Source organism: Dermacentor albipictus, chromosome 4 (genome assembly GCF_038994185.2).
Source record: "Dermacentor albipictus isolate Rhodes 1998 colony chromosome 4, USDA_Dalb.pri_finalv2, whole genome shotgun sequence".
In the NCBI taxonomy this organism is placed as follows: domain Eukaryota; kingdom Metazoa; phylum Arthropoda; class Arachnida; order Ixodida; family Ixodidae; genus Dermacentor; species Dermacentor albipictus.
Window position 1 is genome coordinate 119,331,001 of NC_091824.1, and position 20,997 is coordinate 119,351,997.

The window sequence follows — 20,997 nt, forward strand, 5'->3', positions numbered from 1 at the left end:
TACGATTAACCAAACTAACCCAGCGTTCAGGAAGTATTGAAAGCATACGCGCGAAAACATTGCGCTAATGCCGGACCGCTGACATCACATCTTTTTCTCCTTCCCCCTCCCCCAGTGCAGGATAGCAAACCAGAATATCTTCCTGTTAACCTCCTTGCCTTTCCCACCCGATATCTCTCTCTCTCTCTCTCTCTCTCTCTCTCATGCAATGAAACCTTGGCCAGGATAACCTAACGAAACCATTCCATTTCCGCGCTTCTTCCATGCTCACTCCGACCACGTCATCACCGCGATAGGCCGGTTCAGAACTGTGAGTGATACGGAATAGAATCAAGCAGAATAAATATTTACATTATGCCTGCCCTTGTTTCCGCAGACTTAAGCCACTAGCTGATCACCACGGCAGTCGTATCATTATGACGCTGACCGCGAGAGGGCACTTCGATCAAAAATGGAAAATTCATTGCGCAAGAGGAGTGTAACATCCAATGACGAGAAGCGAGTCAACAATTCAAACTGGCACAAGTAACACTGGATTAATAAGGTGAAACTGCCGCCACCGGGGTCGGCGGAGTTGCTAGCCCAATAATGCAGATAGTCCTATTTGCGCGCATCGTAACTTGGCCGTTAGGGAAAAATGCAGCTTTTTGCTGCTTGCTTTAATAGCGTATTGAACGTCACTTTGTCTGACGTCAGGTGCGTGCGCCTATGGCCCAGCGTTACGTGGGGGAGCATGCCCCTGCGAACAAATGCCGGCGCATATTGTCGGTCAGCGGAATCTTTCCGCGCATTCTTCCTACGAACGTCATCGACCGCCATACGATGTATATATAGAGTTCGACGATTCCCCTCTCCATTGTGAATGTACACCGCACTTGACGTCACTTAGTGTGAGGACAGGCCGTGTAGAAACGGGATACGCCAGTGTCGTTTGGACAAGGCTCCCGTTCTTTTTTGCCGCTGTTCATCCTCGTCGCCATTCTTGACTGGCTTCTGCTTGGAGAAAGGGAATTGGGGTGGGGGCGGGGGAGGGTCGCTAAGGCGCTGCTCTCGTTCGGTCTTTCTTCGTTTATTACAATTTATTTCCGTCTCCGCCGCTTTGCAAGACCATACGCCACTCAGAACTCCAGTTGTTGGAGGATGAAGGGGCCGCGGGGGTCTTCGTGATACCCGAGCCACGTTTCTGCAGGGCCCTGTCGTCGGTGCAGCGTGGGCATCCGTCGCCATGGGGGTGCTCCATCTCTTTCTCGGCACACTCCGTCTCTCGTTCTAGCCAAGCGTGCCGTTTGTGTGCACTCGAATGCACCAGTGCCACCAGTAGCGCGTAGCACTACGGTGCAGTACGGTCAAGCTCGTCTTCCCCCGCGGTCTCTAGCATTCTACCCCTACCTGGCAGCCCGTCTCCGCTGGTCCGTGACTGCTGTCCTCTGCCATCCCCTACTAGGGGTGACGAGATTCAACGCGCGCGCGCCGACGGATGTAGTGAGACAATGTAGAACAGAATATCGCGCTAGTACTGTCGTCCACAAAAGCTTGTGGGGCGCGCGAGCTTTAAAAAAAAAAATCTTCCCGCTAGGCACCCGCGTGTCTCTTGCAACAGGCTAGTGCCGGTTAGTCCCTATTCGCTGCAGCCCATGTGGCTACAAGCTACATGTAAAGGAGTGCTGAGCTACTGTTGGCATCTCATTGCTAGTGCTGCCGCGAAGTGTAACTAAAGAGGAAAAGCGGATAACAGTGCCAGTGTTCGTCCAGCCAGCGCACGGTCCCTCCAGCGTTTGGACTTACAAACACACTGATCCGTCATAACAGAGCCGTGCAGGTGTAGCCGCTTTCAGTGCAGAATACACGCAGCTTGATGCCCCTCACCTCATGCGCATCCCTTCCATCCTAATATCGCCTTCGTTTGTGACGCCACGAAATGACGCAGTTTCTGTGACTGCGGCGTCCGTAACTTCAACATGAGCGGAGTCCCGAAGAGGAAGGAGTAGCAAAACGTGGCTCGCGTGGTTTCGCAACAGCTTGGTCGCTGCAATTCCTTGGTGCGGTTATGCTTCACTAGAGCGTCACACCCTGCGCTTGCTTTATTTGTTATCCTCGCAGTGTAGGGGCATTGCATACGGTACGGGCAGTACATGAATACGGAAAAGGAAGAAAAATCACCGCCCAAGCACTCCGTACAGATGGTTAACCAATGAAGCTATAACGTGCGGCCCCGGTGTTTATCACCAAGGTAATCCCAACGGTTCATTAAATGAGGGCCTGGTAGGCTGCCGGATCCTCAGTACGCAGTTGCTGCTTGCGCTCGGATGTACGAGCCCGTTCTTGTGCCCGGGCTGCTGCATCGGCACGGCGTAGACGAGATCGTTCCCGGTTCTGCAGGCGTCGTTGCTGATCGAAAGCTGCCTGCTCCTGAGTAGTATGTATGACGCGTGGCGTACCCATTTCGGAGCCGGAGAGAAACTGCTGCGCGCGCGCTCGGTGGCGACGGAGAGCAGCGACGTCACTACTGGCGCAGCCAGTCGAGCGCACCTTTTCTTCCGCGCATGCGCATAGGGTTGCGCCGGAGGAGTTTTCGGCGTACAGGCGACAGACGGACGAATCGGCTAGCGATATACAGCTTCGCTGTAAAAAGAACGAAGTGCTCTTACATTTGCAATGTGTACAACAGCAGAAAACACAAAAAACATGGTACTCCTAAACGTTAATCCAAATTCAGGATGGGGGCCCGACGGAGGGAATCCCACTGTGGAATGAAAGTTGGATGAACCGGGGTAAAGTGCCTAAGACGGGCTGTCCGACATTTCGATAGCCGGACCTCTCTCTGTCAAAGGCAGCCTTGTCATCCTTGGTGGGTTAGCTTTAATGTGTTAGTGGCGAGAACGAACCCACGAAGAATGACAAGCTCGCCTTTGACAAAGATAGGTCCAGCAATCGAAACGTCCGCCAGCCTGTCTGATGCACGTTACACCTGTTAATCGAATTTCTACCCGATACTGATAAACGTTATTGTTGGCTGAGTCAGTTGGTTCAGCGTGCTAGGATATTCTATTTCGTGCTTCGCTTAATTTTAGCTGTTTTTTTTTTTGCCACCCTGTGAAAGGCAGTTTAAGCGACCTGGCACGCTATGCTTCTTGGAATCTCGTTAAGATTCAAATCAACACGTTCTGCGAGGGTGGGAATGGTGCCGTTTGCTTAACATCGGTGCCTCGGCAGCTTGCAGGATACTGTGCGCGGCGAGAGAGCGCGCGGCAGAAGTTATCGTTGAAAGCAACGAACACTTCAATCAATCAATCATTTTATTTCCTTAAAGAAGGAGGAGTACAGGACTAAAAGCTTGGACAGCTTGACGAAGTCCCGACCCCTTGTAAGTTGGCATAACAGCAAGATGACAGCCAGTCATACTCAAAAAATGAAAAAAAAAAATCACAATGTAACGGGTAATACAGAGTGAAACAAGACGTCAAGAAATAATCAACACTCATAAATAACAGTGGAAAACAAAATTAGGAGAAGGCAATGTCTAGTCTTGCAAATAAATAAGTTGACAAAAACGTTTAATGCGAGAGTTTCGGTTTCTGGAGGGATCAAAATTTTGTCGGTCTAATAGGTTTAAAAGCGAAGGTAATGTATAGGATAAAGATTGCTCATCATAAGAGGTTCTTGGGGTAGGTACGAACCACATTTCTTTATGTCGGGTCTGTAGAATATTTGTATTTTCCCGAAGTTTTGCCAGATGAATTGTATCATCAATGCCAAATTTTACGAAATCTTTGTAGCACAACATCAACCTATAATTGTAAAAACAAAATACAGGAAGAATTTCATATTTAGAAAAAAGTGATTTTGTGGAGTGCGTATAATGGACATCAGCTATGTAACGCACAACTCTTTTTTGTAGCAAATGTAGTTTGTGCAAGTTTGTCACACCAGTTGTACCCCACACCATGACGCAGTACTGCATGACAGATACCACCAGAGCATTGTACAGCATAATTTTTACCTTGGTCGGGAGTAAGCGACGCAGACGAGCAATAACACCAATGGCAGATGACAATTTAGATTGCAGATGATCAACATGCTCATTCCAGGTTAGGTGCTTTGTAAAACGCACCCCAAGGATATTAACGCAATCCACTATCTCTAACTGCTCACTGCCCAGACACAAATTCATATTAGTTGTCAACAACTTTCCTCTAGGCGCGTACAAGATAACTTTTGTTTTCTTAGGGTTGATTTTTAAGCAGTTTATCACGGACCACCGCTCTAAGTCAGACAGCGTCTTATTAGCCTTTATTTCTATATCTGTTTCCACGTTGCCTGTAATAAAAACGGTTGTGTCGTCGGCATACGAAACGAATGTAGCGTTATCTGTACAGCGTACAATGTCGTTTATATAAATCAAAAATAAAAGTGGGCCCAAAATGCTGCCTTGCGGCACACCAGTGATAACTGGCTTCCTTGAAGATATTGTGTTACTAGCATCTACGAACTGTGATCTGTGGGACAGATAAGATGTCATAAGCGAGTGGGCGGTTCCACGTACACCATACATTTCTAATTTGTTAAGAAGGATGGAATGATTAATTAAATCAAAAGCCTTAGAGAAATCTATGTATATGCCTAGTGCCATATGCTTCCGGCTGAATGCATCTAAAATTATTTCTTTTTGGCTCAGGAGGGCTGTTTCCGTAGAGCGGTGCTTTCTAAAACCATGTTGAAAGTCTGCAATCAAATGGTGACGGTTAAAGAATGAGAGTAATCGCGCATGCATTATTTTCTCAATACCCTTAGAAAATACTGGAATTATTGATATAGGCCGATAATTATTTAATGCTGTTTTATCACCGCGCTTGAAAACGGGAACAACGCGGGTAATTTGCATTCTCTTAGGAAAGGCACCTGTTGATAATATTAAGTTATAAACATGGGCTAGAATAGGGCTTATAATATCGAGCACATACTTTATAGGGCGAATCTGGATACCGTCGGCGTCTAGCGACTTGCTGTTGCTTGTAGCTCTAATAGACGAAAAAACTTCAGGAGAAGTAGTTGGAGCAAGGAAAAGCGATGCTCCATTCCTGTTTACTGGTAGAAACTGTGACTTCGTGACTATGAAGCCGGAAATTGCCGAAAAGGAAAAAGGTCCACGTGTCCATGCTAGACACCGTGGTCGTCCTTCTGAGCTTGAATTGTAACCCTGTCCACACAGTGACATTTAGGACTGTTTCAGTCACTGAGGCAGCTGTCTTGGCAGCGCATACTTGTTCATAAATGTCTGCAAATAAATAAATAAATAAATAAATAAATAAATAAATAAATAAATAAATAATGTGGCATCAAGCATAGTCGAAGCAATGCTCATTAATGCCACACAGAAATGCTTACTGGAATTTGCTTATACAGAGACGAGACGCATCAACTCCCTGTCCGAAATACTGCCAGTGATGACCTTTAATTTCTGTAGGAAAATTATTTATCCTACTTTGGCGCAGGTCACACAGGAACGTTTCCGATATATTTTATTTTTCCTGAAGCAGTGCACAGTATGTCCATGAAACATCAAGTAGACAAATGCACATTCGTTAATTAAGTATTCATTCGTTAAGTAAGTACAAAAATGTACGTTATAATGTGACAGCGTATAAGAACATGATAGTAATGAATCTTCCTGTACTATACAATGTATACCAGATTAGATAGACAAGTACGCCATGCAAGAAAAATACTAGGCAGGCATAAAACCATGTGGTTATAAGTTCTCGGGAGCAGCGAAGTTTCTCGTAGCTTCAAGCGTCGTCGCCCCAGTCTGAAACGGAGGAGGGGAAAAATTCGTGAGATTTGCGTGTTCGCGCAATACCTTCTTGCGCGTAGTCCCGGTCGTGGAGTGTGGCGGCGTCGGTAGTGGAGAAACACCGAGTCGCCGTTTTAGTGTGGAATCCGCCGGCTGTTTTCCTCGCATACCGTTTGTAGTTTGTACTTATTTTTCTCGTTGATGCCCGGAGCGAGAGCGTTTCGCTCCTTGGTTTCAGATAGCATGCCGGCCGACGGAAGACGATCGCGTCGTGAGAGAGATGCAGCGTTGCGGCGCCTTTATCGTTTTACGACTCGAGACTAGGCTGCCCGAGAAAAGACCGACAGTTGCGTTCGCGGGTTACTCTTTCAACGAGACGCCTTATACATGCGTGCCGTTCGTTTTTTATCGTTTGTTCGAGTTCGCGTACAAACTTGCGGCTGTATCTTACGGCGCTGTCCTTCTTTGCGTTTCGCTTTTATTTTTTTTCCTCGTGCAAAGATTGCGCGATGAAAGCGGAGCGCACGAGCAGAAGCGGCATCCGGTTCTTCTTTTTACTCGTTTCGGTTTTGTAATTTTCTCATGTGGTTATTTTTTTTTGTCGGAATTGTGATGCACGCACAAATAATATGAGCGAGATCGATCCTTAAAACCACCTGCCCCCCTTTTTTTTTCTGTGTGCGCCTTAATGCTCACAAATTTCTCTCCCCCCGCCCTTTTTTTTTTCGATCGGTAATTTTGACACTGAAAGAAGCGTTAATGATTGCTTGCATTCTTTGCCGTTGGACGGTGAGCCCCTCGTTAATTCTGTATATCCTCGTCTACCTATGCAGAATAACAGTTAGCACAAGCCGAAATGATGTCGAACGGGCAACAAGCAGATTCAGCTGCCACCGCTGACACCGGGTCACAGTGATTCTGCACGTTACTAAAGAGAAAGCGCACGTTTTTGAATGAGCTTAGCACTTTCCACTGGTCAAACGGGAGCGCTGAGGAGCTGCACCTGTCTTCACGCAATCATCAGACCCCGCAATGGTATTAGCCATTGGCGCTTTCCAAGGGGTGAGCGCGCTTGAATAATTGATCATTGAGTTCAACGTCCCGGTGCAACACAGAGGTTATTAGACGCGAGTTAGCAGGAACACTTGTAAGTGCTCCATAAGTGCTGTCGCAAGCAGTGGCGCTGAGCGCGAGGTGGCGCCACCCGCCACCTTGCCTCCCCCCATCTCCCCCCCCCCCCATTCTGGTGTATTGGCAAACCGCTTTACCTGTGCTCGCAGACCCAACGCTTGACCCCCTGTCTGCGTTGTTTGACGACAGCTTCAGCTCGCTTATCTGCTGCCTGGTTCTTTGAAGCGGGAGGGTCGCTCGTTGGTTTTGGCTGCACACGATGGTCCCGCCGTTATCCATGCCTTCAAGACATTCTCGTTCTTTCTTGTTTTCTTAGTGAGGTCGCAGTGTTGTGTGCAGGCTTGAATGGACGCGGAAGACCTGAGAGAGAAGAAAAAAAAAACATCAACGTATAGCTCTTCTCGAAAAGTCATCGTCGTTGCGGCTCAGTGCGGCACAGGCCGGTTCCAGCCGACCGCAAAGCAGACGTCACGCACGGTTTCGAGGGGAACGAGCACGCAGTCGGGCAAGCTAGTAACGGGACAAGTTCGTACCATTGCCGGTGCTACGAGGACACGAGCGTGTGAAAACACGCGCACAACGAGCACGCGTGCAAGGCGGGCGCTGCCCTGTGCCTGCGCTTCGTTATTATTATTTTTTTTCTGTAGCGTTGTGTCCTTGTTCCAGAAAATTTCGGAAAGGCAGAAGACAACGAAGAAGCGCTCGTCCCCAGTCACAGATCGGCTCCGTGGTTGCTAACGGCAGGACGTCAAGTTGCACTCATGCCCAGTGGTTGCCCCCTAAGTGGGGAGAGAGAAGGGGGGTAGGGCGTGGATCGAACGAGGGAGAGAAAAACCGACGATTCTTACAGTTCACGTGCCCTAGAAGCACGGACAGATCATATGTTGTCGGGTGCTCAAGAAGTAGTTTATTGACTGGGAGATGTAGATAGGTCGGAAATGCAGAGAGCTCAAGTTCGCTGCCTTCGGGTATTGCGTTGGCGTTCGGGTGTATTTCTGGGCTTTTAAGGGGTATAAGGCCACGCTCAAGGGACCTTGGCATTGGTAAGAGGTCGACCGCCACCCTCTCGCCTCGAAACAGTTCGGATAGTTTCGCCGTGCGTCGTATATCGGCGCAGTACCTCGCGCTGGTAATGTTGGAGCTTGTTCGAGATTATCAGTGGAGAGCGCGACTGCGTAGTGACCGCGCGACATGCTGACGGAAGTGGGAGTGAGAGTCTTGCTTGAAAGTCCACTTCGCACTTACACAACTCAATGCATTATCTGATTTCTGGCGCCGCGTGCTTTCTCATAGCCGCAGCGGTTTTTGTCTGGACCGGCAGAGACGACGTCACAGCTTTGTGAGATTTCAGCCTTGTACAGTGTTTCTCATGTTCCCGCCGCCTCCCCAACCCCGCTACACATTTTTTTTTTCTTTTTGTTACAGCAAGTTTTCGCGTGTTCGGAGCACGCGCATGCACAAATATCGCATAGCGAAAGCGTCCGTAACGAAATACGAGCACACTCTGCAGCATGTGCATCGCTTCATAGTTCTGAGCAGCGCATGCTAAGGTACAAAGCATGCGCACCGTCTCCTTATCGAGCGTAATATGACAGATTCAGAAGGGTCCTGCAAATGGCAATTCTCGTATCCCTGGCATCGTTATTGCAATCGGCAGCTACTGAGCGTTACCAAAATATCACGTGCTGTCGACGTTTACGAAATCCACGCTAATGGCCGTTACATATTCGATGGCTGAATGAGGGCCTGCGTGCTTCAGCGGCTCTAGCTGCAGCTGACGCAATGTACTGACACATGGAACTGTATACGTCGGGGCAGAATTCCCGAGTGATCACTTTGCTCCGCCGCGGCGGTCGTTTGAAGTGTACAAACTACACCGTGCTTAGATTTCGATGCGATTGGAACAGAAACACACTGATGCTTCGTATCCGTTGCAGCCGGTCAATGCAGGTTGCCTATATGATATCGTGACTTCACACTTAACCGAGTGACGCGAATCTCTGGCGTTATGCATTATACCTTAGCGTACACAAAGCGGAAAAAAAGACCACGGGTGCCTTTCTAGACGCTGGCAAATTCCGTCATACTGTCAGTCTGCGATGTCAGCGTTTTAAGCCACGAGAGAGCCCGTATGCAGCAACCCTGTGGCCCAATCACATTTGACGAGCTGGCGAAATCTACAAAATGGCGGAATCTGATGGTATCCAGAATAGCACTCCCGGTCGCGACGGCCCTCACCTTCATACGAGCTTGTCGCTGCGGCTGCTTCGCGCCACCATCGGCAGCGGTTCTCATTGTTCAGTGCTGTTAATGTTAATCGCTTTCCCACGCATAATTGATGCCCTTCGCAAAACTCGTGACGACAGCTCGTCTCGCTCGTCGTCGCCGCTGCATTCGAGCCGCGCGATGTGGCCGCTTAGTGTTCGCCTCGGTTGCGTACGCCAGTTCTGCGGCCATTGTTCTTCACGGCTGGCGAGACGACGCCTGAGGGAGGGGCGGAAGAAGATGGTTTCCGCGGTGCGTTCAGCGTGACCTCCCTGGATTCCTTCAAGGCCGGCGACTGCTTGATAGCCGACGCGAGCGTTAGTTAGGCGCTTGCGCCGGCCTCTATATAAAGTTCCGTGCAGTCAGGATCGCGCCTTGGCAGTTTTAGGACGCCCCCGCTCTCGAATTTGAGAAGAGTTCATTGCAACTGTTCCGAGCTGATTGGGTGTGTGCGCTGGGATATCGTCGAGCGCTGGCTAAACTTGTTCATCGAGTGAGAATTGCCCGAGTCGTTTTCGCTTAAGTTTCAGCGGCTTTCTTGCATACATCTCGTAGAAATCGCGCAGACACGGTTCCCCTCCGGTGAGAGCGATAAGTTTTGTGACATCGAGTGTGCTGCACTAAAACATGCTAGCTAGCCATCCCAATACATTTACTACTGCCGATCTGATCGTTAATGTAGTGTGCGTGCTTGTACGGTTGAGCATCTCCGAACTGAAACTTTCTAACCGGTGATTTCGTAAGTTCGGTCATCAGGCAATCAACATAGTGATTAGCCGTTGCTTTGGCCGGCGCACTTCAGGGGTCGCGACAAGCGTGGTGCGCCAGAAGTAGCAAATAACTGCAGGTCATCAGGCCATCGTGTTTACATTTCCTTCTGAATACAGTGTTTGTGGACAGTGCACGTCTGAACTTGCCCCGTTTCCCGCTGTTTACTGCCGGTTGGCTTGTATTGGCAGTGGCGCTTATGTCGATGCCACATCTGAAGGGCAAAAGGACCACAATTGACCACGACATTATCTCCACGTTGAACTGTCGCGAGTATAGACATTAGTCTCATTGTTCTATTGACCAGGAAGTGCGGTGGCGTGCACTGCAGGGTGGGAGTGTGCGTCTTCGCTCGGGTGCGCGCCGGGATGTCCAAGCCGCGCAAGCTCGGGCTTCACTGCAAGCAACTGATGGCCGTCGGGGCTGCAGATGTCGGCGCCGCCGTCGGAATGGTTTTTTTCCGCGTGCGAGGGCGCGAGAAAGGGACCAGCGTTACCGAGCCTGCCCCGACTGCCCCCGACGCACCCTTGCGACCCTTTCTCTCTGCCCGCCCTGTAATGAGCGCGCGAGCAGGCAGCCCTCGTACCGCGGCACCGTGGTGGTAGGCAGGCGAGCCAGGCGTTGCTGCGCGCGCGCACGGAAAGCGTTTTTGCGGAAGCCATTTGCTGCGCCTCCTCGCGCCGCCGTCCCGTCGTCGTGGTCTCCGCCGTCAGCTGACCGGGAAGGGTTCGTCGATTTGCGAATGGCGGCGACGGCGACGACGGAAAGGTGGCCGAGATGCAAGGCGTCGTTCGCTGTCGCTTTGACGGCTGATTATGGCCCCCTCTTGCGACACAGTCGTGGCTGTGTCGCGACAGAGCCACGAAGTCGCGCTTTCGAAACTGCCGTGCGTCGCACGACGCTGATTGAAGGGTGCAGAGAGAAGGGCAAGGAAATGTCGTTTTTCTGGCAGTACTAGCTTGGCAACGTTTCCTTTTCCTTTTTCATATTTTGGATGGCACACTATACCTCCTCTTAGCACAAAGTGATCCCTTTCATTAACGCAGCGAGAAGGTTGAAGCCTTGCGAGGTCCCTTCCGCATCGTGCGCTGCTTCTTTTTTCGAACACGCTCCAAACGCGTTGAGTTCGAACGTAAAGTGTCTCACGTGTGTACAGCAATGCAGGAATGACGCGGGGCGCAAGTAGCAGCTGCGCTAGTGGCGACGCCTGGTGGAGCTCGCATAACTTATTGCACTTGGTAATCGTAACTATAGTTCGAATCTTTTCGAACTAATAACAATAGTTCGAATAATCAAAAAGCTTTTTATTCGAATTCCTGCGGTGGAATAGGTCGGTAAATACAGCTAAGTGGTACTTTCGGGGATGCGATCACTTTCGCGAGATTTTGCGCGACTCTGCACCACGAACACCATGTGCGGTTGACGACGTTTCCTGCTGAACTTATCGCTTCCAATATTCTTTCGATAGTTTTTCATTCCTAATTGAGTTATAGGTCATAAGGCGTCGGGTAACTCGTGACTGCGGGATACCATGAATGTTGCTTGTACGAAACTTTTCGCCCCCTTCCATTTCACGCAGTCTTCATTTTCGGTGTCTCTTAGCTACTCTATCCACTAGTGCTTCCTAGTCGCCGAGCTTAGTCTAATGGTTCCGGAAAATCGAATGCGTGGCCAGAAATAACTTTCGTTTTTCGACAAACAAGCCGTTGCCGCCTTGTCGGACGGAGTGACCGTGACGGGAACTCCGTGTTCACCTCTGCCTACCGAGTCACGTTGCCTGGAGTGTCCGTGACCCCATTAGGTTGTTAAATTCTTCAAGACGGCCGACGTGTTGCTTCTAACTTCTTAATTACTCGTTGTCTTGAAACAGAGCGTGCACATGTGTTTTCGATATGCTGTATCGCATTCATCCGACACCTCTTGCGTATAGCGAGAAATTGGACTAGTTAGTATTCGTTCATGTTGCAGCGCGCCGAGTACAGCTATCAACCACGAAAGGACACACCAGGTAAGGACGACAGAACGCGTAATCGTCCTTGTCTGGTGTGTCCTTTCATGGCTGTTGTACTCGGCACATTACAGGATGTACTGACGCCTCGTGCGTTGCACTTGGCACCCAAGTTTCCGCTGTGTTAATCCACGTTGAATTGAATATGTGATTTTACCGGCCTATGGGGACCGTTCTTAACGCGGCATATATTTTAAACCTCTGCAGCGATTTTAGTTCTCATCATTCGTTCATTCCGAACTTAGAGACCTTCCGAATTCGAAAGCGGCGCATGCTTGCAATAAATAATAGGTAATTTGTGCAGCGTACAAGTTGTGCTCTTTTCCAAACATGTACAGCCCGCAGTGTATTAAAGATATAAACGTTTTGGTTCCGGCAAAGATGGTAATATAGATGAGTCTATATAATAGCGTTACGAAGTGACCGGAGTTACGGGTATCGATAAAATCTACGGCACATTGGACCCGCATCACCTTCATCCTCACTAGTCTTCGCGTCGTTTTACAAGTTTCCCCGTGTGTACATCCTCCTCGATGCTCTCTGACACTCTCAGTAAGCGGGCCTCCTTTTCGATTCCACGAAACCTCATTGCCTGCCCTCCGGACGGTTACAAGTGGCGCGTCCTCTTGTGCGACTGGTCCGTCCTGCTTCCCCCACCCCACCCCCCCGCTTTTCCTGTACATTTACAGTTTCATTATAAATGCCCGATGATGAAGCGCGCACCCGACCCGGACCGGCCGAGGGGAGGAGAGTGGCACCTCGTTGCGTGATCGGGTTGCGCGACGATCAAGAAAACGCGTGCAGTTCTCGATGCCCCGGGGCTGGGAGAGTTTCCCGGCTGCCTGCCTGCCTGCCGGGCAGCCAGCGACTGAAACAGGCGGAACGCACGCGCACATTGCGGAGCAGAGCACCTTTTGTGTGTGTGTGTGTGTGTGTGTGTGTGTGTGTGTGTGTGTGTGTGTGTGTGCGTGTGTGTGTGTGCGTGTGTGCGTGTGTGTGTGTGTGTGTGTGTGTGTGTGTGTGTGTGTGTGTGTGTGTGTGTGTGTGTGTGTGTGTGTGTGTGTGTGTGTGTGTGTGTCCGCTGCGCAACGCAACCCGGAGCGAAATGCAGAACCAGTTTGCTCTTCCCTATATAGCGCATACACTGCTCGTTACTGAGCCTGGTCTTTCGTTCGTCTTGATGTTTCTTGGAAATGGTGCGCGTGCGCCGTGAGTTCCTGCTTTCCTTCTTTCTTTATTAGTGTTGCAGTATTTCGGTAAAACAAGGGTACAAAAGGAAAATCGTGGCTTTGGGCATCGCAATTGTCTCACCTTGGGACGGACGCGCATAAACCGTCCCGAAGTAAGGAATGCAGGGAAGAGAGAGGACAGAAGGAAGAGGCGGATGTAGGCTACAGAGAAGATATACGTGTTAAAGGAAAAGGCGTAAACGTATGTATGAAATCCGTGTGAAATAAATGCGTATGAGACGTAGTCATAACCTTTTGGGGAGAACGAGTGGACGGAAAATGTGCCTTGAACGACAGCAGTGGCGAATAAGGTGAATTAATATCGCCATTAATAAGTACAAAATGATGCCGAAAGAGAGAGAGAGAGAGAGAGGGGGGGGGGTCGTGTACTGACATATACAAGCACGAGCGTCTTTGTCACATGCAGACTGGGGACTCTTTTTCAGAGCTTGTGCCGGAGTCTTGTTTATTATGTTTTCTTTGGTCGCTTTGTAGTTACTGTATTCAGGTTAGTTTCATTGAGCCTTTAGAGAAGCGTGGATCTTCGTCAAAACACCGGCGCTGACGCTGCCTTGGACCCAAGTAATCTCTACCAAAGCAATATATAACCGCGATTCGCGTTGCACAACGAAGGTGCTCTCTTTCCTCTTACCCCGGTTATTGCAGTGCTTCAAGAACTTGTTTCATGTTGTTGTGTGTGAAGAATGTTCAGTCGGCACTGGTCCGGACAGGCGTGCTCAGTCTTTGTTGCGTTCACCCGGATCGTGGGCGTCCTCTATATACGGACGTTTCACGCAGCTGGGTTTTCCTCCGTAGTGGCGGTCATTTTAGGGTTGCATCTTAGGTGTGTAACGAGTGGTTGGGCTGCGGGACGTGGCTGCAACCGCGCGTAGCTGTTGTTGCCACAACGCGGATTAGATGTAAAAAAAATTTTAAAAAGGCGCATCGTTGCTCTTTTAGCCAAACACACCTGACGCAACACCAGAGACGGGTCCTTGGAACACAGCTCGCTGGGATTCTCGCACATACGAAGCAAGCGCGCGGTTACGAGCACGCGTACCACACTTACTGCCCTGGTGATCGCGGCGTTTGCTGTCGGGCCTGACGCGGTCACGTCGAACAGGTTTTCCGCGGCTAACCTGCTTAACCGAACGCGATAGTCTTACTGTTTCGTTTGGCGTATGGCGAGTCGTCTGTTGACGCCTTGGCTGCGTTCCAATGAAACTGCGACGCTTAGCTGCCGAGGTAGTAGTCGTGATTAGTTGTTTGTTATAATAATAAACAAATATAAAGGAAAGGGAGAGCTAGAGAAGGAAGTTGCATCTGGCCGACTGCATTGTAGCTGTCAAGAACGCAGGGAAACATCCAGTTCTGCCTCTAGCCTTTTGTTTTCAAACATGTTCCGACCACTGACGAACTGAAATTTCCACCATCTTCTGCGAGCAGACATCTTAGATCTGGCGATTAAACACATCGTGGTATCAGATGGAATTCATTAAATTTGCGAAATATGGGATGGCGGCGGGTGGTAACATCAAGTCGAATTCAGCCTGACGATCAAGGCAGGCAATTGCTCTGCCTTCGCGAATGATCATCTGATAGTGATTGCGCTATGGCAAGTTTCCAAATAGGAAAATATAGCTGTTGTTGCCTCCAATGTATGGCGCATCGATGTAGAGGTAGATCCCTAGGAAATACTGGTACGCAATCTTGTAGTGGCCTTGAACATCGTTTTTTTCTTCTTCGGTTGTAGAGCTTGGTGTCGTACTAATAACCAGTAACAGACGAGTGCTTGAAATAAAGCAAATTTCGGTACTGCGGTGCGGAATTTATTTGCTTGTTGACAGGTGGGGGGGGGGGGGGAGGCTTTTGCGTATTCTGTTCCTTGGTTCCATCAGGGCACTTGCAGACCGAAGGGATTTAATGAGTGGTTATTTTGTTATCAGGTGCACATAGACATTTTCCTCTCATTCGCACGGGAAATAATAAACCGTTAATTTTGCACTTAGATTAAGCTTTAGAACGACTAACAGCAAGGCGACTGTCTCTTGAGAGGCGGCTATAGAAAAGTCAGCACATTACAGAAAATTGTCAGTGATTCCAAAAAAAGGAAACAAGCCATGTTCTACGGTTTCCAAGTAATTGCATTTTTCCTTTGATGTCAAATTTGTTCATTGTCACTTGTTTTGTGACTGTCTAATTTCATCGTATGCCTGGCGACTCCCGCATAGTGGGTATGGGCCATATTAAGAGTAACACCAGCCAAGAGAAACTCTATGGTATAGAGTGCAGCATAGAGTGCATGTATGTGACAGAGAAGCTTCACCTATCGCGATATAAGAACTCGAGGGATGGGCGCGCTGCCAATTATGACGGAATTTCGAACAGTCAGATTTTTCAGAATACAACTACTCAGGTTTTATTCATATTTAAGTAGGAGAGAAAGAGAGAGAAGAGCTAGAACTTCGAAACGACGCATTGCCATGAACACCGTAAAGCAAAATCTTTTTTTTTTTTTCAGAGTTGTGATGGTGAATGACGCTCAATTTAACCTCTTTCGCGAACTTACAAGCGGAACTTAATTATAGGTACGTCAGCGTTCTCCACCCAAGTTGTTGTTGTTGTTGTTGTAGCCCGTCAGAGTCTTGGCTGAGTCCCACGTAATGGGTATGAGTCACGAGTTGAGGGGCAAACAAAGATATCGAAACAAAGAGGAAGTGTACACGCGCCACTTTTCATGGAGCGGCGTTTCTCCGCTGCTGGCCAATGCTTACGTAAGTTGCTCTCGTCCTGTGCCTAAACCAGCGTGTTCTGCATTGGCCGCGAAATGGCTGCTGCCCTCACGGACCCCGACGAACCTTGCGCATCCCAAGGTCGCGGCTGAAGCCCGTCTCATCGAGCGCCTCCGCCATCTCGTGGTCGGGCTCCGGTAGCTGCCTCGCCGCCTTCTTCGGGGTCACTGTGTGTCGTGCGCGTGTGCGTCTTCACCGTGTGAAGGTCCGAGAGACGGCGTGCGATTCTGCGATGCCGCGCGCGGCTTCTTGACTCGTGAATGGATCGAATAGCGACTTGAGCTCTCTCATCCTCACATGGCGCCTTCCAAAGACGGATCTCCGATTAAGGGAAAGAAAAAGGTACGTTGCGTTGTTCGCGAAGTGAGCGTATGAAGGCTATTACGTTGTGCTCTGTATTCGGGTTTGGCTTCTTGGCCGTGCGGTGATCGATGTCCCAGAGTAGGTAGTAGCCGGGCAAAAAGAAAGACCGATGCTCAGTAGTTTGGTCGCTCGCATGACAGTACAGAGGTTGCTGTCATTACGTCTTAGGGCGTACAGTCGGCCGCAGAAGTTAAGGAAACGCGTGTTTCGCGACAAATAATAAATTTCTGCTCTAAGATACGATGCTCCGAACTTAGTTGATCACGGTGTATTTCGAGGCTACGTGCTTATCCTTCCCGCGAAGTCGGCTTCTTCGCATATCCTTTGTCCTGTAAACTTCTGTAACCGTCTGTACATCACTATACAATGGTAGTGATTGCCATGACACAAATTATGTTGCCTGGAATATCCTCACCCCCCGTGTTGAAGCACGCGCAGTGAGACTGCGGATTAATTGAGCATCTCTGGCTGGGCACTTCTTTAGAAAACCTTTATAGCACAGAGGAGATGTAAACTTTCGAAGTACGCAGCGCGAGTATCAGAAAACAGGGTTGCAGCTAGACCAAAATAAATAAATCGACTAACGAAAGGTCCGTATAGTTTTGATGCTGAAATCTGGAGCATTCCAGCAGAAAATTCATGCAGTAGTTTCTCTGATTGCCATAGTTCAATGTGTGGCTGTAAGGAGGATTAGTTTGCGTCGAGCGGGAATTCGCGTACGAAGGTCGTCATCAACAACGAAGTGACCGTTTTCTCATAACGTCTAGTAAGCCTTCGCGCAGAGACTCGCACCTGTCTAGTGGCAACCAGCCAGGTTGTATAGAGAATTCCGGACGCAAACGCTATGCGGAACCAACATTGGCCAGGAGACGCTACGACAGTTTTTGAGTGTAACTAAAATATGCTGACACTGTCCTGTAAGGAAGCTTCGAAGATGGCACGACATATTTAACGATAACAGACGCACGCCTGTGTCAATGTTTGCTCAGCCCGATGTGCGCTGCCAAGTTCTGTCCATGGCCATTCGCGTTGCGTTGAGTGCATGCGCTGCTACGTCGTCGGTTCCTTGTCATGTGAGGAGCCGTGAAAAGGGTCTCAAGATAATCGGTGAATTTGCTGGCACGAAATCACGCTGTGCTACTGCAAACTATGTCCACCGCTCGCTGTAGGCTGTGTGTTACAGCGCTGCTGATAGCACGAGAAGCTTCTGCGCTGGTTACCATGCATAGGTGCAGTGCCACCGCTATTTTTTCTTTCCTTGGTTTATTCGCAAGGCACGGAATGTCTTGGTCAGATTAAACATCATGTTACTGTTTTGCGGCTGAAGTCGTCAACTGGCATTTTACCTTCCTGACCCCGCTTCTGCGCAATGGTGGTCGCTCCTGCCAGAAATTGGCCAGGATAATGCGTGCGCGTGCACGTTCCTAGAGCGTGGTCGTGCGGAACGGGTTACGTTGCGTGCAACCCACCTGGGCGTTTTATTTACCAGCCTTATCTCCAAAGGACAAGTGTGGAGCCGTGAAAGCTATCATGCGCTCGTCTGGGCTGCAGCATGTGCCAGACGATAAAGAGACGTCCTAGACGATAAAAAGGTGTTTAGATAGCAAAAAGGCTTGCGTTTCTACAAGGCAGTCTGGACGGCACACGCTTCCATTGAAAACTGTTTCTCAAAGCATCGCAATCCTATTTAAGATGCGCGGGCTGTCGGCATCCCTCATGACGTCACGGCTCAGAGCGCATGGTACCGTTATCTTGGTGTTCAGTGGTTCCCATTCACGAAAGATAGGATTGCGCACGCGAACACACGCCTGATAGAGCATCCACATGTTCGCTAACATTGCGTTATTAAAGAATTTCGATCGAACGTCTTTTTTGCAGCGAAGCTGTATATGGCTAGCCGATTCATCCGTCCGTCCGTCAGTCGCCTGTACGCCGAAAATTCCTCCGGTGCAACCCCATGCGCACGCGAAAAAAAAAGAAAAAAAGGCACGCGATTATGTAACGCCACCTAGATAGCACAAGGCCTGTTTACTCCGATCAATGACTTCATGCTACCTGGCCTGAAATTTCCATTGACAAGGCTGGCGTGATGAACGCGGTGACGTCAAAATCACTGTTGCCTACTCGGGAGCATGCCCATTAGATTCTGTGGCAGTCGGGCCAGGTAACATGGCGTCAGGGGTCGGAGCGAAAATAACTTGTGTCATCTAGGTGGTGTTGGAATAGCTGCGCCAGTGGTGACGTCGTTGCTCCCGTCGCAGCGGAGCGCGCGCGCAGGCGTTTCTGTCCGGCTCCGAAATGGGTAGGCCACGCTCATACGTGCCCCTTAGGAGCAGGCAGCTTTTGATCAGCAGCGCCGCGAGTAGAACCGGGAACGAGCTCGTCTACGCCGTGCCGGTGCTGCAGCCCGCGTACTAGTACGGGCTCCTGCAGCCGAGCGCAAGCAGCAACTGCGTACCGAGGATCCGGCTGCCTACCAAGCTGTGGTTTCATGATCGTTGCGAACAAACTATTCCCTTACATATGCGGCAATTCGAAATGGTTACGCATGCGGGCAAATGAATAGCTTTGCTGTGTTTAGAAAAACAATGAGTGCTTGAAAATTTAGAAAGATAAAGCTTATCAAGGAATGTTGGAAGGCGCAAGCGCGAATGTGTTGCCAAACCGTGTAGTAACCATCGCTCCAATGGCTGCGGAACGATCGCAACGCCACCGTTCCCTCTAGCAATTTTTGATGGAACATCTACGACGTACTCCTCCACGGCATGCTTGTCTCGTCTCGGCTTGCGACTTCGTCTGCCTTCACGCGTTGGTTTCGCTTGGGAGTGCCGGTCCATAGCCGAGCCGGTCGGGGACTCCCGTTCTCAACGACGCGTAGCCAGCCGTTATGCAGATTCGCTCGCTCGCGTCGGCCCCGGACCGGTTCCAGCTCTCCTCTTTGCTTTTTGTTCTTTTCGCCTCGTCCGCTCTCGGGGCGTCGCCTTGCCGCGTGCTCGCGCTCTCCGACCGACGGCGCTGGCGGTGAACGAACCGGCGGTGCAGAGGCCGACCGACCCTCGCACTTAGCGCTCTGACGTCCTTGCGCAAGGTGTCACTCAGTGCGCACTGGCTCGTGTTCCCTTCTTCGGTACAGGCTGTCAGGTGATACACATCGCCGCGCTTGACTCATCGTTTCGTTTTCTTTATTTTAGATGTGCTTTACCTATTCTTACTCAGGCAATAGAGCGTCGCTTTTAGTTAGATCGAGGCATTTCGTCGCCGAATTTGGGCAGGTCGCATCCATCTCCTAAGCAGAATAATACATGGGGCTAGTTGATTCATGTTAATTTTGAGAACGCGCCCACTTGACAACGCATCACGAATTAGAGACAGACACCAGTTTCGGGTACTGTATACATGTGCGCGTCTGTTTCTGTGGTTCGCGCTGCGCATTCGAGTCGGCGCGCTCCCAAAGTTAATAATCTAACAAGAAGCGGGCGCTTCTTCGTTGCCGCGCAGCTGGAGCGTAAAACCGAAAGCGTTAGTGTAGACGCGAGATTCATTTGTGCAGTGCACGCATCATGTGACTGAATGACTACCCATTCAGTCAGTGAATGAACGCCAGATGAAAAAAAAAATTGCTGCTGCTTAGCTCAGCTAACCCTGAATATGCAAGGCGGAAGCTTGGTTTAGCCTGTTAAGTCTTGGTTTCACTTTGATTTTTCTGTAATTATTATACTTAGGTATACAATCATCGTCAAGCCAGGTATGACGGCTGTGTCTAGGTCTGTGGCTAGACATGACTGTGATTAGGCTTGAGTAGTCACGCATCGTTCAACTGCGCGACGCCTGTAGTGCCACGGGGAAAGCGCAAGTGCTAGACATGCAAAGAGACGCGCGAACATGCGCAGCGTCGCAGCACAAACGGACAGCGCGTGAACGCGGTCGCTACGTTGATCTCGACGGTGCTACGCCTGTTGCATTTTGGACCTTCTCCAGGGAAGCAGCTCGCCGGGAGATATCCGCGGGGTGGTCAGCCGCCGCTTAGCGATGACGGCTCAAAGCCTCCCCATCCCGCGCAACGCTCAAAGACGGCCCGGCCTCGCTCTGATCAATGGCCAAGCTCGCACTGACTAGGCGAGCGCGGCACTCCCCTTAGCCAGGCGCAAGCGAGTCACGTGGTCAGGCGGAGAGTCAGCTGTGGAGAGCGCATGCGCCAAGCCGGCAGCGGCGGTAGCGCACGTGGCGGCGCCGGAGCTCGGCGCGGCGAGTCGCGTAATGCGTTGCCAAGGTTACATCGCAGCTGCGGTCAAATAAAGGTCAAATTCGCGGCGACGGCAAAACTCAGCTCGACGAGGTTATATAGTTATGCTTTCGCTTTAAAACTACCAAAACAGTAGGTTGAAAGTACAGGGGGGACTAACGCAAGATGTCAAAAGGAGAACGGTCAATTTTACACGCGGGCAAACGCGCCCTAATGTCGAGATTTCAGTGCTGTTTAAGGAATCCGTGCTCTGCAGAATCATTAACGGAGTCCCTCTCTCAAAGTGCGCCTTCCGTATGTAAAACCCGACCAGTGCACGGAGGTTTCCTTGTTTATGTCCGAGTGTAAACTTGCTTATTATCAGCTGTGTCGTATAACCTTGCTTCTCGTCCAAAGATTACAGTTAC

At 50.0% G+C, this 20,997-nt stretch overlaps 1 protein-coding gene and 1 long non-coding RNA gene across 4 annotated transcripts in view; one reads left to right on the forward strand and one right to left on the reverse strand.

The window, feature by feature from the left end:
* LOC135916020 (uncharacterized) overlaps positions 1-20,997 on the reverse strand; it is a 96,118-nt gene that overhangs the window by 9,512 nt on the left and 65,609 nt on the right. Inside the window, exon 2 of the long non-coding RNA XR_010568812.1 lies at positions 7,060-7,282. This is a non-coding gene — a long non-coding RNA (uncharacterized lncRNA). The remainder of the gene's footprint in view (positions 1-7,059; positions 7,283-20,997) is intronic.
* Positions 1-20,997, forward strand: part of Atpalpha (sodium/potassium-transporting ATPase subunit alpha) — a 156,910-nt gene that overhangs the window by 7,891 nt on the left and 128,022 nt on the right. For 2 of the 3 annotated variants that reach the window (XM_065449220.1, XM_065449225.1), the window contains exon 1: positions 15,901-16,326. The exons of the other annotated variant lie outside the window; for it this stretch is intronic. In XM_065449220.1, coding sequence (XP_065305292.1) covers positions 16,282-16,326 — 45 coding nt within the window. In that variant the 5' untranslated portion in view covers positions 15,901-16,281. Of the gene's footprint in view, positions 1-15,900; positions 16,327-20,997 lie in introns of those variants that run through there. 3 annotated transcript variants of the gene reach the window in all.